General features: G+C 37.4%; 1 protein-coding gene across 2 annotated transcripts in view; it reads right to left on the bottom strand.

Annotated features, from left to right (window-relative positions):
* Window positions 1-18,097, bottom strand: part of TEX10 (testis expressed 10) — a 53,515-nt gene that overhangs the window by 21,095 nt on the left and 14,323 nt on the right. For both annotated transcript variants that reach the window (XM_009993630.1, XM_009993631.1), the window contains exons 6-8: window positions 17,827-17,962; window positions 12,578-12,753; window positions 11,682-11,859 (exon numbers count right to left, since the gene is read on the bottom strand). In XM_009993630.1, coding sequence (XP_009991932.1) covers window positions 11,682-11,859; window positions 12,578-12,753; window positions 17,827-17,962 — 490 coding nt within the window. The remainder of the gene's footprint in view (window positions 1-11,681; window positions 11,860-12,577; window positions 12,754-17,826; window positions 17,963-18,097) is intronic.

Raw genomic sequence — 18,097 nt, 5'->3', positions numbered from 1 at the left:
TAAAATTATGCAACAAAGAATAACACAGCCTGACCCGTTCCTGCCTTTTGCGCTGTCTATAACATGCACAGTGTGAGGCATGATACGGTTAAAAAAGTACAAGAAAGGATTAGCTCACAAATTCAGGTAAACAAATAGGTTTTAGGCATTATACTGAATCACCCTCCTAACTGTATTGAAGAGATTCTATGTAATGCAACATAAATACTTTTTTAAACTGAAGGACAAGACATCAATGGTAATACACTTCGCTAAGTATCATCAGATGAGGTATTAATTCACTTTTAGAACAGAAAAATGCCCCCCCATTATTCATAGTCGAGGCTTCTCTCATCCTTTCTTTCTCTCTTTCTGCTAGTCTTCACTAGCCCTGCAACAGCTCAACGAGGAGTAAGAGACTGAACGGGCAGTTAACAGCTGTGGAACAATACAGCTTCCTACAGCTTAAAGAGCAGCACATGGACCCATCTGATCTCTACTGTTTCACTTGCAGTTACAGTGAAATAGAAGGCAATCGTTCGCTTTCAAGATAGAAAATGCTAAATATTCTGAAAAAATCAGTGCCCAAATGTTTCATGCTGAATTCCTAAAGTTAGCAGGTACTTCTATGTACACCTTCTCCTTGCCTCAGTTCTTCATCTGTAAGCTGGGAAAATAAAAAACCACACTCTCATCTCCTGCAGCTCTGAAAACACCTGAGCACAACGCAAAATTCTATGGGCAGAAGAAATCACTTTGTTTTCCAAGTGGGACATAATACAATAGACAAAACATGGAGCCTTCTACTGAAACAAAGGGGACAAAGCATAACATTAGGTAAAGGCTCCTTCAGTGAGCAGGATGCGTTCATTACAGATTGCAGGATGGGAAAATAACATGCTATCAAGTAATCAAAGACTAGATAAGGATCTCACAGATATATCGTAACAAAATGATGAAGACTAATGTCTTTCTAATATTACAAATACAAGGAGAACAGCATTACAGGATAGAAGTTTAAATACAAGTCTAACCAGTTGTCAGCACCTTAATTAACTTAGAACCCAAATGCCTATAACATAGTTAAAGCTGGTCTATTTTAAGTGTTGCTTTAAAGGAAATCAGAAGAATACAGAACAAAAGAAATTTAATTCTAGAATGGATGTAGATGCACTATAAATGTATTACAAATTATTTTTTTAAATCTTAGTTTTATATTAAGGCTACCATGGATAATTAAGAATTATGGGCACTTTAAAATAGGTTTTCAAGATGCTTGTAAATTACATGTTAGACATTTAATTAAAAAAACCCAACTTATTCACAGGTGAAAGAGATGTAATGAGCATGTTATAACCTCCTTTTTTTTTAGTAAATTTGTACTGACAAGGGGAACCTGTTATCAAATTGCATATGAGTGAGACCTCTTTAGTCAGCTAGTCCAAACCCACACTAAGTACGATGAATTCTGTGTTGTAATTTCCATAAGGTTACCTGCTCTCCATGAGAACCTGTCTCGTGATGTTTAGAATTGCACCTTTAGGTAACCTGCTCTTTATGCCACATGGGATTAAAAGAAAAGTTGAATCTAATTAACTTAAAAAAAATTCACTGCTTCTCTTGCCATTAGCATAGCAAATATTACTCAGTCACAGTAGCTGTGCAATGCTTTCCTTTTATCACTTACTGCTAACTTTGCTTTTAACTCCAGATGGACCTCACTACTTTTGTTCCTACTGCTGTTATTTTCAGGTTGGGTTGTATCACACAGTTGCAAAATAAAACAACTGCAGTTTGTGCACAAGTGGTTATTTCTCAACTACAGATTATCATCTGTGCTTCCTGACCTACCAATTGATTTCTGGTCCAGGTTTAAGGTGTTTGGTTTGACTTAAGCAGTCATAAGAAGTCTTTGGGTAATCCAGAGGTCTCCGCTAGAAGAACTCAGATGAACCTTCTTGCAGTCATTTGAGATACTGTTCTTCCACTCGCCCTCCTGTAAAGCACATGGCTGAAACTCCAACTCAGATACCAACGTACAGATCAAGCACAGCAAGTTTTGCTTAGAATTTGGGTTGGATGTTTTTCTGTTTTGTTTGGCAATAAAATTGAAAAAAGTGTAATGAATCTCAGAAAGGTCTGAGTTCAGTCTTCAAAGATTTTTAAAATAAACCAAGAAAGAGCAAATGTAAGAATCACAGTTCTTCTGAGGAACTATCACCCTTTTGTTCATAAATGTGAGGGTTACAGAACTCAACAATGTAAAAGATCAAGGGCCTGGGTTATCTTTTGAAAGAAACTAAAATCCAATTATTTCACCTTCCTGGAAAGTGTTTCCACTGTCTTAAAAGAGAATATTCTAGCTCAGGGTGCTCCTGAAGCTTTAGAGAATTATTTAAACATTTGCCTGAGAAACTTAACTTAGACTGTGGCAAGTTATCTCATTTTAAAGGTTAAACTTTAAATTTTATCAACCTTGACAACAGATTTAAACCAAGGCCTACCACAATTGCTTCTTTAATTCTAGGTTATATAATAATTTTAAAAGGAGTTTCCTGTCTTCTATTGATACTTCTCTTCCACACAGAAGATGTAAATATTCATAGGCACAGCCACCAGCTGATTCACTCATTTCCTGAAAAAACCCTAACCGCATTCCAGGCCTCAACTCAGTGAAAATTTAATAAAATTCATTTATTAATATATTATTAAGAACACATCCTCAAATAGTTCAATACTAGGTCACTGTATTAGGAAATAAACCTCTTCTTCAGATGAAGGCAATGAGGCCAGATTTTCTGCATCCTCAGCAAGTGCTTTAACCACTGAGATACTACTAATAAATTGTCCTTCAAACACACAAGAAGCAGAAAACTTCCCAAGATTCTGTACGCTCAGCAGACAATCACTGCATGAGAGTTGCATTCAGGCAAGGTAAGGCTATAGGACAGAAGCTACAGGAATTCTGCCCATCTCTGATCATCAGAGAAGAAAATGTGCTGGTTCCCACCCCAGAACAACTCTCCAAGTCAAGCAGCTGCACAACACATTACAGAACACAACAAAACAGAAGGAAATTCCCAGGACAAGATGGCACCACCATGCAAACAAGGTGCAAGGGAATGCAAGGAACTACTAGCAGCTGTGAGCAAGCTGCTATCTGAGAACATCCCTGACATCTACGGACTGTGGAGAGAAAAATGCAGTGATGCTTTTTGCTTTTATATTTAAAAGTTACAGACCTTAGATACTTGGAACTGTAATGCCTGCAAAATAATACACACTGTAATGATGGATAAAATTAGCTGACATATGAATACCTATATCATGCTTGGGAACATAAAGAATGGTTTCTAAAAAAAATAATTTTTGCCTTACATATGTCTTCAAAATCATCTTAAGGGCTAGATGCACGTGAACATGGGAGACCCTGTAATACTTAGGAAAAATAATTCCAGAAAACTAAGCAGCCACAGTGTAGAAATGAAAGTCTTTACATAAAAAGATAACTGGTTTAAAGGCAGGAAACAGTGAGTAGAACTAACAGAGCAGCTCATACAGTGGAAGACAGATGTCACAGGAAGTTAATGACATCTGTGTTGGCACTGGGCTGTACAGCTTATTCAGAAATAACCCAAGAAAGAGATGACCAAGACCACTAACAACATTCATATTATTTAGTATACCGAAGTACTTAGTATAGCATAGCAGCACGCAGCTGATTAAGTCTACCCTGTCTGTTTTTTTGGCAAAGCTGTTCAGGCAGTTCATTTACCTATAGCCTGAAAATGACACACCACAACTTTCCAGATGCACATTCTGTTGTTCTGGTGCTTATCAGGATACACCATTGCAGCTTTTGCCTGTCCAGGAGTTCAGTTATGGCCTTTAAAATAGGAGAAGCAGAGTAAAGTGCTTCTTCCACAATATCCAGAATAATTACGCTGTAACCAATGACCATAAAGTTATTTCCACTGCATGAAGAAGGGCTTCCCGAGTTTTCCTACATAATCCATGACCACAGATGTGTAGGACAATACCCCTTACCACATGTGGATCTTCCCTCGTGATTAACCAGGCCCTGATCCACAGAGAACAAATGAAGAAAATGCTTGCTCTTTCTTTCAGCTCCCTATTTTTATGACCTGTGCCATCCATGGCCTCTCAACACAGCAATTCTAGTATTGGCCCACAGTGTTTATCTATCAAGACAGAACTGCTCAGCTACTCATCAGTATTCATCAAGAGCAGGAGACTTCTACAGACATACTGCAGTATCTTCCTCTAGAGCTAAGAGGACTCCAAATTCTCCAGCACACTGCTCAGGGTTCCCTGTCCAAGCCTAGAAATACTGCTCTGCTGAATTAAAATCATGATAGGACAGTGTTGTACAGACAGGTCTTCTTCACTGTCTCATCTTTTATATGGACACCTAACTGTGCAACTAGTAGCAGAGCTGACAGTCACTTCTGTGATGCTCACATGTAAAACAACCCGTCAAATACAAGGCAATAGAACCACTATAGAATTAACTATTCTGGAGAGCTTGGTAAGTATGTTTAAAATACATCCTCCTCACACTTCCATGTTGTCATTCTCAGGAACTGTGCATGTATAAACAACAATATACGCTGGAAGGAGAAAAACCACATGCAAGTACCATACTAGGACTATTGTACCTTTATGGAAGAAAATAGAAAATATTTTCCCCCAGTGAAGGCATGTACTTGCACTACTGTAAAACACGTTATTTTAAAACACTTAAAAGCCCTGTGTCACTATTTATCACAGCTTTGGTATAGTTTATTCCCATTTAGCTTTAGTGAAATATAATTTCTGTCAAATTGAAATGCAACTGCAATAAACTCAAGATTCCTGCATCAACTTAATCAAATCAGTTTTGTGTTTCATTGTGAACAACAATCAGCACTCTCTGTTTTCATACCAGTTCTTGAAGAGACAGAAAAATGAGACTGCCAGAAACTGATGTTGAAATTGTGTAAAAAATTTTTTTAAAAAATCAAATCTTTCAATACTTCTCCAACCTCATACCCAACTCATCATTCACATCAACTTAGCTCCAGGTAGCACATGTCCTGAACATAAATAAACTCTGAGAGCAAGTGAAGAGTTTTTATCTTGCTTTTCCTCCAGCAGCTTACCATCTACAGGCAATGGTCTGCTAGCATCAGTTTTTTTGTTTTAACTTTCATTATCTCTTTTGAAGGATCAACTATTTCCGTTTGAAGAGGTGGCAAAATACAACAGACATCTGCAAGGAATTACTAGGGATTTGGGAAAAAAAAACAAACCCTATTTTAAGAGAACAACAATTTGAGCTATGCATTGTTAAAAGTAAGCCTGTCAGCTACTCATTTGGTTTATGGTTGCAACGGTTACCTGAAGAAAAAAAATTGCTTACGCATTATAAACGAGAGCACAAATTGGAAGAAACATTCACTAATGAGCAAACAGTATTTACTGACTGGTGCAATTGTAAATGCAGCAACATAATTCTTTCCCCCTTGGTTAGGAATATCAAACTAAAACCAACTACCTAGAGACAAAGCTAGAAGGCTGTGTCCTTAAACTCAAGCTTAGCATTCTTCTTCTCTCAAGTCCTAGATCTTTACATGGCGGTGAGCAAGGAAAAGGAAATTTGCTGACCTGATGTAGATGAAGGAATAAATGCACTGCAACCCACCCCAGCATCCAGTTCTCAAGAACTAAGCGTCCTTTCTTATCTTGCAGCAGGGAAAGAAAGATCTTGTACCCTTCATCCTCAGTGGCACCCAGTCAGAGAAATGTCAGCATCTTGAAAGCACATTCTGCTTTTCAGTTTATATTCAACTGTGCCCTAACCATCTTTGATACCTTTTTAATACTTTCCTCCTTCATTTCTGTTTCTGAATTCAGAGGTGTGAAAATACACCCAGAAAAAGCACTTCAGAGTGAATACAGACCTTACTATTCTTATATTCTTATCAATCCATTCATAATTACTACACCTTCCTATATGTTTGCTTCTTGACTTATTCTCCAAGATGTATTAAGTTAACTTTCCATTGCACCAGTTTTAACGACTTGAAAATGTGTTTACTCTTTTTTTTTTTTTTATTAAATGAGAACTTTGCTCACTTGGGTAAAATTTTCATTTACGTCTCCATTTTTTAATTATTTTTTTTTCAACTGTTTTGAAATCTTTTATATACTTCACTTGTATGACAACTACTGTATTTAATTGATCTATCAGTGTTATTACTCAAAATAACAAATTATACTACCCTCTCCAGGTTCTCTCCAGCTTGCAAATACTTTTGGGGAATATATTTTTTTTGGTCTAAAATAATGCATTCAATAAATCTTTAATGAAGCCATATATAGGCTCTGCCACCTACACTTCACATTCTCACTCAGCCTCCCCAAGCTATCCTGTCAAAGGTTACACATCACCAAACTAGGATGACTAAATAAAGTAGTACTTCCTTTCAAAGGAAGTATCTACAGAATACTTTAAATTCTAATATCACCCTAAAACATCACTGGTACTATACTGGGAGACATAGCATTTTACACCTTATACCAAACACATGTTAAAATGTCCTTCTGAATACCAAATTCCTCAGGATAGCAGGAACCAACAAGGATGCTCGGCTGCTTGATGAGACACCCACTGAGCTCCCTCATTATTGCCTGGAAAGCAACAAAGTACTTCAGAGGCACTACCTCTTAGGAAAAAAGGTTTAAAGCAGAATGCAAGCTACCCCAGTTACCTCAAACCTGTGAAGACCAGGAACTCCCACACAATTTATGTCTCATTGGGAGAGAGCACTCAAGCTTTTATTTATATGGTCCTCATCCTTCTCCTTTTCTACAGGAACAGAAACAACAACTCTTTGCAAGACCCCAGCAGAGAAAAAACCCCATAAGAATAAGAAATGTCTGTTTGAAGCCACTGGAGATCTCATTTATGGACACTACTTCAAGAAAGAAGTACCATAAATTATCTCCCATTGTTTTTTATCTAGGCAGTGAAATATTATCTGCCCAATTCTCTCCTACAGTGAAATAATTTCCAGACACATTACTTCAAGGGATAAAAAGTTTTTTAAAAACCATAACCATTTTGCATAAATAAGGCACATAAATAAATTGCATTTATGCAATCACATTGAATAAAGGCACGGGAATAAATTACATTTATGTAATTTACACTGAATACGTTTTCCTTGTTTGTACCTCAAGACATGCTAGAAGACAGAGAACTAATCCAGTAAAATCAGCTAACTTCCTAGTTTATTTGACAGAAAGATTCTCAAAGATAACCTTCCAGAAAGTACTCAAAAAATAAGCATATGTCTCACTAGTGCTTAAAAAACATTCTGAAGTAGCTCACCTGCCCTACAAATGTAGAAAGTAGGCATAGAGGGATTGCATCAAAAATTCTTTCCAGCTCTACCTGTAATACTGCTAAGATTTACAATCTTAGTCCCTAGTAGACTACCAAAAACTAATACATTTCTTCACTTTCTGGACAGAATTGTGTACCTGCCCATGCCCACATTCTCAAGGAATCAAGACTGTCATTTCAAACCCTGCAAGACCTGTAATTTCAAGGTCCACTCATGCCCAAAGTTACATATTCCCATCCAAGACTTAAAACATTCTTCTTAATTAGAACTACTATTTTGATTATTTACCAGTTATTTCAATAAATCATGAATTAAAAATATTGAAATAAATTTTAGAAATGTAGAACACTGCATCAAGACAATTGGTTCATTCATTTCAACAGATCAATCTGAGAAGTACCACCTAAAGATCACAGAAAAATCCTTTCAGTAGATTTTATGAAAATACTCTTGCAACTATAAATCTAAGTTCATCAGCAGTTTAAATCAGATGCCAAATCAGAGAACTTGCCTCCTGCTACCCCTCATTTCCCTCAGTGAAAAGTCACAGATTGTTCACTCATGTTGCTCCACACCCTTCCTCAACTGGCTGTGTATGAACAGGAGTGGGGAGAAAGATTTTACCCCCAAACCCTGGCATGCTTCCATCTTTTAGAACCATACCTAGAAGTTACTTACAGTTCATTGAAATCACTTACAGCTCAAGCCCCACACAGTAAGCACAAGGAACAGCAGGGAAATTACCTTCTGTCTCTCAGTTTCACCTGAAATGGACCAGCTGTAGCTAGCCCAGTGACCCAAACGGCAGCAATGTCTGTTGGGTGGCAGATTAGTGCAGATTTGGCCATATTCATACCAACATCCAAAATGGGGTGGCTGCATTTTGACTTTCTTTTCAGAACAGTCCTTTAGCATATGCTAACTGGTAAAGCTTTGTGAATATAGATCAAAAGCATGACAGGAATCATCCTAGGAATTTAATACTATAGATAATTACCCTCTCGGCTCAAAAGCTTTTCAGTATTACATGGAAATACTGTCACCATCATAATCATTCTCAGCACATGGAGCCCACCACAGCTCACTTAATGGGCTCCATTTCACCATTGCAAAAGTTGGAAACACAAACTACTCAATGTCTTCAAAATTCATTTTTTTAATCAACAAAAATTCTAAAAGTTAATATGTAATAATTATAATTTAATACTACTACCTAATATCATCACAAAGCTGTGGTTTAAGCTATCTGGATAAATTTACTATCTACTTTTACTGGTTATACACACTCAAAAAAGCTCCAAGCTCCTTGTGTTTGTATTGATTGTTCCTGGAATAACTGCAACAGTTATTATCATCCATATGTACTCTCATCAAATGCATCTTAATGTAGCTTATCCCTGGCAAATATACCTGCGTCTGTACGTGAATTCTCCAATGCATGTAAAAAGATCTGCCAGTCAAGAATAATGTGGAAATAAAGGCTTTTGAAGATATTAAGAACAATTACAAAATACAGTAGTGAGCCTCGGATGCTCCTGAATGCAACCTTTTTAAAACATGACAAATAAGCAGGTGGCATAGAAGAAAAGAAATTTATAAAGGTTCCCCCGTTCACCAAACAGAACATGAACGTACTGAAGAAAAACAGTGCCATCTACTGACACGGTTGGTTTTATTCATAAACACATCTTCCAATGGACTGGTTTGTATCAAGTTTCCCTGTGCAAAATTATCATCATCTAAAACCACAGAAAGCATCCCATGAACTGAAAAAGAACTGTGAAATTATATAAATTTGTTACAGCACCATTCATTTAAAAAACCTGCACGTTTAACTCCAAGCCTCACAAGACCTGTAAATTATTACCACCCTCTCCTTCCTTCAAGGCTTTATCTGTGCCATCCATAATACACTTTAATCCAACCCAATTTTAAGTATCTCCAGTGAAGTACGTTTATACTCATTTCCTACATAGCCTATTCAGGGTGTATCTCTGCTTTTAGAGCATTTTGCTAGTGCTCAAACCAAAGGTTCTTCTGACATTTAAGATCTAGATTTCTAATCCTGCTAAAACTGCACTTTACACATATGGTTTCCCCTCATTCCCAGCCTAATTTGCTTAATAATGCCAATTAGTCAGTCATTCCCCATTATCACAATTTACAGACTACCATTCTTTGTCTGCTCTCCTCTAATCTCAATCCAGTTTGTCCACACCATTATCTAAAAGGAAACCACAAAACTCAATACAATAATCCAGCTGTGCTTTTCTGATAAGAGACAGAAAATTAGTTCATGTATCCTGTGTGCAATGACAGGTTATTAAGCTCATAAAGCCCTGCTAGGGTTCATATCTAGAAAACCAACTACTGTTTCCTTAACTCTACAACTTCTTTTCCAAGCAAAAAGATAAGTCAGACTCTTCTGCTCTTGAGAAGTAATATTAATTATTACCTTTGTCCCTATCTTTGCATACTTAGGTTGCCAAAGCAACTGTTTTGGACATTCCCTTCAGCAGCCACTAACATTTCTGACATCTCAGTTCTCTAGTTCAGCAAGGCATTCTATGATGGAGTTTTTAGGATAAAAAAGTCTACAGTTGCAATAAGGAAAAAAGTAGCCTTTCAAAAATAATTTAATCTATATATTAAGAAGCTAAGCCACAGCTAAAAAAAATGTGCCATCAATAAGTCCTTTAAAACTTGTATAAGTTTTTAAGTTGGCTGTACAGGTGAGAATGTATCTTCAATGCTGTTGAATTCACTTGGTCTATAAAAGACTCGTTTTCATCCGTCCAAGGACTTGCACTGTTCCCAGCTGTGTTTCTAAAGAAAACTCAAAGTTCCTGTTGTTAATGTTGATTTCTCCCAGTGAAGTAGGAACAGCTTTATCAAAGAAAAACAACTCTCAATCAAGAGTAATATCTCCTTTCCAAGATTCATCAGGACTAGAAATTTTCCAGAAAGGAGGCTATAAGGGCTTATCAATACAATAAACTGCACTAGAATAACTATGTCAGCACTTTTTTTTCATCTAGTTATTTCAGATTGACTTCTTTGGCTTCATAATCCACACTCTTTGAATCCAACTTAGCTTAAAGCATGTTCCAAATGCCATAAATAAAAATCAAAAGGCTTTCTTTGCATCTCTGAAAAATGAGAAGTTGCTCCTCCTCCCCTGTTGTCAGGATGTAACCTACTTTTGATAAGAACACTGCTCTGTGGCCACCTCTTCCATCTTCTGCCAAAAGGATCAAATGCACACAGACTGCCTGCCAGCTTTCTCACAATTTTCAGGAAACAGTTACACTTTTACAATAAAAATCTCCCACACTGAAAATCCAGTAAAATCTAAAACCAAAATAAACACCTGAGTGACTTCAGCTCTCATAATGACTGTCTTTAAATTGGTTATGGTTTGCCAATAAATTTCCAGTATACAAGAGAGGACATCTCTTTTTTAAAAGTAAAATTTGAGGTCCACCTTCCCAAAACTAGATAGAATTTCAATTTTATAGTGGTAATGCATTACAAACAGGATATTATAAATTTCATCACTTCATACGTTACTCACGTTATTCACATGTTACACAGCTAATGTGAACAGGTTGTGTTTGACAGTACATTTTGTTGTGTCATATTTCAATTAAAAATGTTTAAGTTCCAAAAAGCATTAAGAAAAAAATGAGTTAAAGCATAATTCATATAAGCTTAATTCTTGCTTATTTATACGAAGTTCAACAGTATTGATCAATAAGAGAAAAGCAAGTATATTCCTTCTGGAAGCACTAAAGCAGAACACCCTGGTGAAGTCCTAGCAAGCCTACCACTCACTTCAGGGGAGCTGCAGCCTCTCTCACCAACCTTGAAGGCAAACTTACATTTCTTTGAAGCCAGAACAAAACCAACAAGAGTGTGAATAAATTCTAACAAGACACTCGCCTAGCAACTATGATTTGGCTATTTAAGTGTGGTAATTACAGAAAAGCAAAATGTGTGAATACACAGTAGCTGGTTATTTTTCACTACAAACAGTGTCAGGTCAAAGTATTTACAAGGAAAAGCTGCCATCAGCAGCCAGACAAAGACCACTGGTGATGACATTCTAGGTATTCAATACCATGTAGCCTTAGAAGTGATGTAATGAGATGATGTTATCAAGCAGTGGAGAAAAACCAGTCAGTGTACAGACAGAGCTGACGTGACAGGCTAGGAGTCACGTCTGAAGGGAGACTGACAACAACACTCATTCACCTCGTCCACAACCCCCAGCACCCCGGAGCGCTGTACCTCATGTGCAGGATGCCGATGAGGGTGGCGGCCAGCTCGGAGGAGACCCTGCCCATGATGCAGCAGCGGCTGAGGGCGGCCAGCAGGCCGGCGGGCAGGTGCGGCGGGAAGTACCCCGGCTGCCCCAGGCGCCGCTGCGCCTCGGCCGGCAGCAGCACCAGCGCCCCGTCCAGCGGATCTGCGGCACAGACACAAAAGCGGCTCTTGTCACACCTGCACGGCCACAGTCCTGCAGGGACCCCGCTCTTTGCTAACTGCTCTTACTGAGTTAAAAGCCTATGGCACTTGCTGAAGGGAGGGTGTCTAATACTGGAGAGGGAAAAGAATAATTAAAAAAAGATGCAACACGACCAGAATCATATTTCACAAACTGCAGCTCACTGCATGAGTCCTGCTAACTTCAACTAAGAATTTTAATCTTTTTAATAGATAATTATCTTTTTAATATTTTAATAATAAGATTTTTAATAAATCTTAAGGCCTTTTTAATAGGCCTTAAGAAGTGACACACACAGAAAGAGAGTAGATTTAGGTTAGATATTAAGAAGAAATTCTGTGAGGGTGGCGAGACACTGGAACAGGTTGCCCAGAGAAGCTGTAGATGCCACATCCTTGGAAGTGTTCCAAGGCCAGGCTGGATGGGGCTTTGAGCAACCTGGTCCAGTGGGAGATGTCCCTGCCTATGGCAGGGGGTTGGAACAAGATGATCTTTAAGGTCCCTTCCAACCCAAACCATTCTGTGATTCTATTATTTCTTTTTAATCTTTATAGTAAGAGACAGACTCAATCTCCACACCCCCCACAGAGACCTTAGTCCACCAGTATTTTCCGTGCTCTCCTAACTCCCCTGCCAAGCAATGGACAAAATTCATTACGCTGTAGCATAAAAGTCTTACCGTATATTTGAGCAGCAGTGGCTTGTAAACTTTGCAGTAATTCCTTGTTCGAACGAGAAGCAGCAGAATGAATGATATCAATCAGCTGATTGGAAAGCTCAGGGTTTCTCAAGCCAAGCAGAGCAAGTTGCTGAGGTAAGCCAGCCAACCAACGAGATAAAACTTTACTTCGACTTCTAAAGAAAGAGAGAAAATTACTCGGGAAAAGAACCAAAACAAATCAACAAAAACCCCACAAACTTAGTCTTTGCAGCCTTGAAGATGTTGCTTTAATGTCAGGTATGATCAAATTACGGTAAACTGCAATGCTGTGATTTGCCAAGAATCTTTCACCAGAAGACCACAGCACACTGGTGTGCTGCTAGTTACATCAGAAGCATTTATTTGATCCACAGGTTTTGCACTGCGTATTTTCAACTCTTTCAGAAAGTATTTGTGTGAACTGACCATATGCTGGCAAAGCAACATTTTGATTTACAATTAGTTTTATCCATTTATATTTAATGAATTATGAGTCAGGCTAAAAAGCCATGAAACTACTACACCCTCAATACCACTAAACCCCCCAATGAAGCTACTAGTCTTTACACTAGACTTTCAAATTCATTTCTACCTTTGCTCATATCTTGCTTATCAATTCAGATACCCCTCAAAGCAAAATGAAAATAAAACTGGTGGAACAGAGCACCAAACAATCTTATTAACAAAGTGTATTGTGTCACACTCAGCCCTTGTCCATGCAGCCATTTGTCATTTATCACAGCAAGTTACCATGTTGGTAAAGCATGATTTGTTCTTATATACATGCTAGTTGATTCTTGATTACCTGCTTGTCCTTTATGTGTTCACATACTAATTCCAATCAAAGAGCTACACAGTCTTCCCAGGGACTAAGCTGAAGCTCATCAGCCTGAAATTCCACAGATTCTCTCCAAGATGTGTTAATAGCAATATTTTTCCAACCATGCAAAACCTCCCACAGTCACCACGGTTTTTCATGGAAGAGAAAAAATAGCCTCACTTTCATGAGGCAACTTTCGCAGCACCTATAGGTATATCCCTGGATATCTATCCGGCACATGGACTTCACTACATTTATTCAGCTGATCTGATTCTTCACTTGTTAAATTTAAAGAGGCTTTTTACATATTATCTTACTTGTTCTGCTAGAATCACTGACTTTCTATTGACTCTACCCAGAGCCTCAAGCAATCTTTAACTGAGGTGTTTTGGTAAATTCAAATAGGAGTGAAAGGAACCCATAGCTTAGGTTGCCCCTGCAGCCCTTATAATTTGGGCTTTTTTGGGCATAAGTAACTGCAAATTAAGTCAACCGAATAAGGCATCAAATGTAACTATTCAAAGGTTACAACACATCTATCTTCTGCTACAGCTTAATATCTTTAAAAATTACACTTCATTCCTCCCTCCAATCTCAGCACAGCATACAGACGGAGAAAGATCCATCACAGAACTATTGTTTGCAACTGCCTCACTGAATTTCACATTTAGAAAATCCTGTTAGCTGCTAAGTGCACCAGCTTTTGTTTTGTACAAATATACTTCTTTCCTCTTAAATCATTCCCTCAGGTAATCCAACTCTTCTGGTTTATTTTTCATTTCTTCCATTCAGGTAAGGCTTCTGAACTATATGTCACCAGAAACCTTCTGCTGGCGTGCTCCTGCTTTGTGTGGTCATTAACACTAACATGAAGTTTAGTTTCCAGAGAGCTCTGAGGAATTGTCTAAGCAGACTCTCTCCAGTTTTACCCCTCCCTTGTACTATATCCCTCTGCACACATTCCTATAGTAAGATGCCATCTTTTATAGCAAATCTAAGTTGCATTACCTGCCTTTAAAGGTAATAGTCAATGTTCTTCCTGTCTGCATTATCACACAGCAGTTTTCTCAAGTCTCTGGAATAAAATGTACCTAATCCTCCTCTTTTGCATTCATATGACAGCATTCAACTCAATTTCCTTCACAGCACTGTTGTTTCCCTGAGTACTCAGACCACCCCTTGTGTTTGACAGTAATTATAATAATCTTTATCAAAAAATGTGACAAGATATTGTTTACACTGAAGGACAACCCTGAATCCATCCTAATTCAGACTCACTTCTTCCCTTATCCTGTAGTGTGACGGTTAAGAAGTTTTTGCTATTTTCACATCTTATGACAAAAATAACTCTGCTTGACATTTAGGATTTGATATTTCTAACCTGCTTGTCTAAAAGTAACAGCAATTAAACTGGTCTGCTTATCAATTCCTTTTCCCCCCCCACCCCATTCTCTGTAAGTGCTGCTTATCATAAACATCCCCTAAAACCTGGTCAGGAAATGGCAAAGAAACTTGGGCAAGCCTAAGATGCATTTTCGTTTGTATTTATTACTTGATTTTCCAGACCTTGTTCACCATCCCAACCAACTGGCCTGTACATACTTCAGGAAACATGACTGATTAGGTTTTTTCTTTCCTTTAAACATCTTCGGTCCCAAGCTTTAAAACTCAACAACCTCCATTATAGATCTGTTTTTATTTATCCTTCCTAGGTCAAACTGAAACAATCTTATAGACCAATCCTATCTTTCATAGGCTAAAATTTCTATGACACCCTTGTTTATCAAATCAAGTATCATTTATAAACTAAAAGCATTTCATCAGCGTACTGCTGAAGCGATGATTACACTAAAAAAGCTGCCTAGTGTACATCAAGAAGTTCAAAGTAGCTCTCTGAAACTGCTGAGAAGAGTAACATAATGATGATTAAAAGTTATTTCATTTTTCAAAGACCTGATAAAATCCCTCATCACAAATTTTTTAAGGGAACCAAGAATCCATGACACAAGAGGGAAGGGCCTTGCATAGAGGCATTAAATGTATTTATCAGTAGGAAAAGCCTGAAGACAACTGAAACTAGTAAGTTGGAGGTATTGTCAATAAAAGGGTCAAATGATTTGACGTGAAAATGGTGGATGAGAATAAAATGTTTGCTTTCTTTTCACACAGAAGCAGTGGGTGCTGCTTTCAAAATGAAGCTTGAAAAACCCACAACCAAGACAAACAAGAAGAAGCTGGTCTCCAGAAAGCTGAACTTTGTCACTCCTTGGCAGAGGATGCTTCAGTTGCTCTTGATTTAGCCCAGTCTAAGGAACAATCGGAAAAGCTACTGGAAAAGACAGCCACCCAGTGATACTAAACACACAGAAGCTCAGCCCTGTGAGGAATAACAGGCTTCAAATGACTGGAAGCTTAGAATACTATGGAAAAGTAGTTTTTGCCTTCTTCCTGTAGCATCTCACATAGGCCAGTGCTGAAGGCAGGCTGTGAGGCCACATACCCTTTCAAGCCTCAACCAGTGTATTTATGCATACATGCAAGCGTATACACACACATTGCATATGCCTACCTACAAACAATGACTATGCATATAGTGAACATAACTAACATAAAGACCAAAATATTAATTCTTAACTCTGTAATAAATCAATCATGTTTTCTTTCACAGGGCAAGAAGAGGCCAAAAGCTTCTACCTAGCCTTTGAATCAGATACATCTAAACAGAAACAGCTTCATTTAACTGTCCTTGGAAAATGTTCCAACATGAATTCTGCTCCTTAGAGTGCTCTTCACAGGATTCTGAGAAAAACATTAAAAAATGAGAACAGTCACAGGAGGTCTGAATGATGTCAAACTGAACAGAGAAACATGAATGTCATTCAGGATCAACTGCATAGTCCACATCTTGAAGAAATTAAAAAACCCATGTGTTTCTTAAGGAAATTAATGGATCAGTGCAGTACACAAACATTATGTTGTCTTAAAATACCGCGTCAGACAAAAGTGCAATTATCCTTTTAGCAAAGAATTTTTGAGATTTCATTCTTGTTACTAAAAATGTTGCATTTCCATGTAAAAGTCTTAAGATGAACAGCAGGAAAATGACTGCTGTTTGTGATCTCTAAGGATGTAAAGTTAGAGCTTTCCAGGTAGCTAGATGATGACATCAAACTGGATGAGACACTTGAGACTTTCAGATAACTACAAAAAACAGTGGTTATGTAACCTCAGGGAAATTAGTCAGCATGAAAACGCTGTATGCTTTTTATAATGTTCATAGGGTACTATTAAGAGATTTCTGTCTCTATACCTAATTACATGTGCTCAGGCATTACCACAATGTAAGATTTAACAAAGCAAGGAATTCCAGAAGAGAATAATTTTTTCAAACCTTCATTCTGGTAGGGGATGCTGCTATTTCTGGGAGCCCTAGTTTGATTTTTACCTAGTAGCAGAAACAAGTATCACAGTTATGATATTACATTCCTTTGCAGTTTTCAAACAAGGTAAGATTAATGCAGCTTAATCTATGTTTAAAGATTTCACATAGCTGGAATGAGATTAATTGGCTGAACAAGACCTTCTGCAAAAATTAAGACTTGGAAATGATTTTGAAAAATGTTGTGACGAAAAAGTGTAATACAGCAATATAGAGACCAAACTTCTCTTATTTGAATAAAGTCAGATATCTAATAGATGCATGAAACCCAAAAGGACTAGAATATTTTCTTAAACTTAGTCTCTGTAAAACCACACACCTAAAACAATAGAAGAATACTTTCCCTAAGGAAAGCACAGAAGGAAAGACATGTAATACCAGAACCATCAAAGGCACTGGAGTCCCAAGTCCATGACCTCAGGCTGAAGTAATGGTAACGCCCCATGGCTACAGCTGCACAATCTTGACACATCTACCAACTACTAAAGAGTCAGTAACAACGAGCTTGCAGTAATGTACTTACATTCTAAATTATTAACATCTATCTAGCACCTACATTAAGAAAATAGACAACTAAGCTAATACACATCTCAGTCTCCCAACTCAGAGAACCTAAACTTTCATGTTTCAGTGACACAGTATCCAAATCAGATTGAGGATAAAGTATAACAACATCTACATAGAAATTCAGTAGTTTAACTTTCAAATAAATATACTATGTTAAATTAAGAAAGAACACATAGATGTTTTTTACCTGATTCTTTGAGTTCTCAAATCTTCTTTTTGGTAAACTCGGCTAAAAAATTTCAACAGCAATGTACGAACAGGAAAGGGAAGATTCCTTTGCTGGTATAGTGTATATACTGCTTTTATCAAGGGTTCTGTTGCCACTAGAAAGAAAAAATAAATATATACATATATATATATATATATATATATAAAAACACAAACAACATAGATGTTTTTTACCTGATTCTTTGAGTTCTCAAATCTTCTTTTTGGTAAACTCGGCTAAAAAATTTCAACAGCAATGTACGAACAGGAAAGGGAAGATTCCTTTGCTGGTATAGTGTATATACTGCTTTTATCAAGGGTTCTGTTGCCACTAGAAAGAAAAAATAAATATATACATATATATATATATATATATATAAAAACCCAAACAACTGAAGTAGTGCTTCTTAATATTCTGCTTTTACACATACACACAGAGAAGAGCTAGAATCTGTGTATGCAACTA

Source organism: Chaetura pelagica, unplaced genomic scaffold (assembly GCF_000747805.2).
Source record: "Chaetura pelagica isolate M959 unplaced genomic scaffold, ChaPel_1.0 scaffold723, whole genome shotgun sequence".
Lineage (NCBI taxonomy): Eukaryota > Metazoa > Chordata > Aves > Apodiformes > Apodidae > Chaetura > Chaetura pelagica.
Note: the sequence above shows the minus strand (reverse complement) of the source record. Positions and strands in the feature narration are given on the sequence as shown.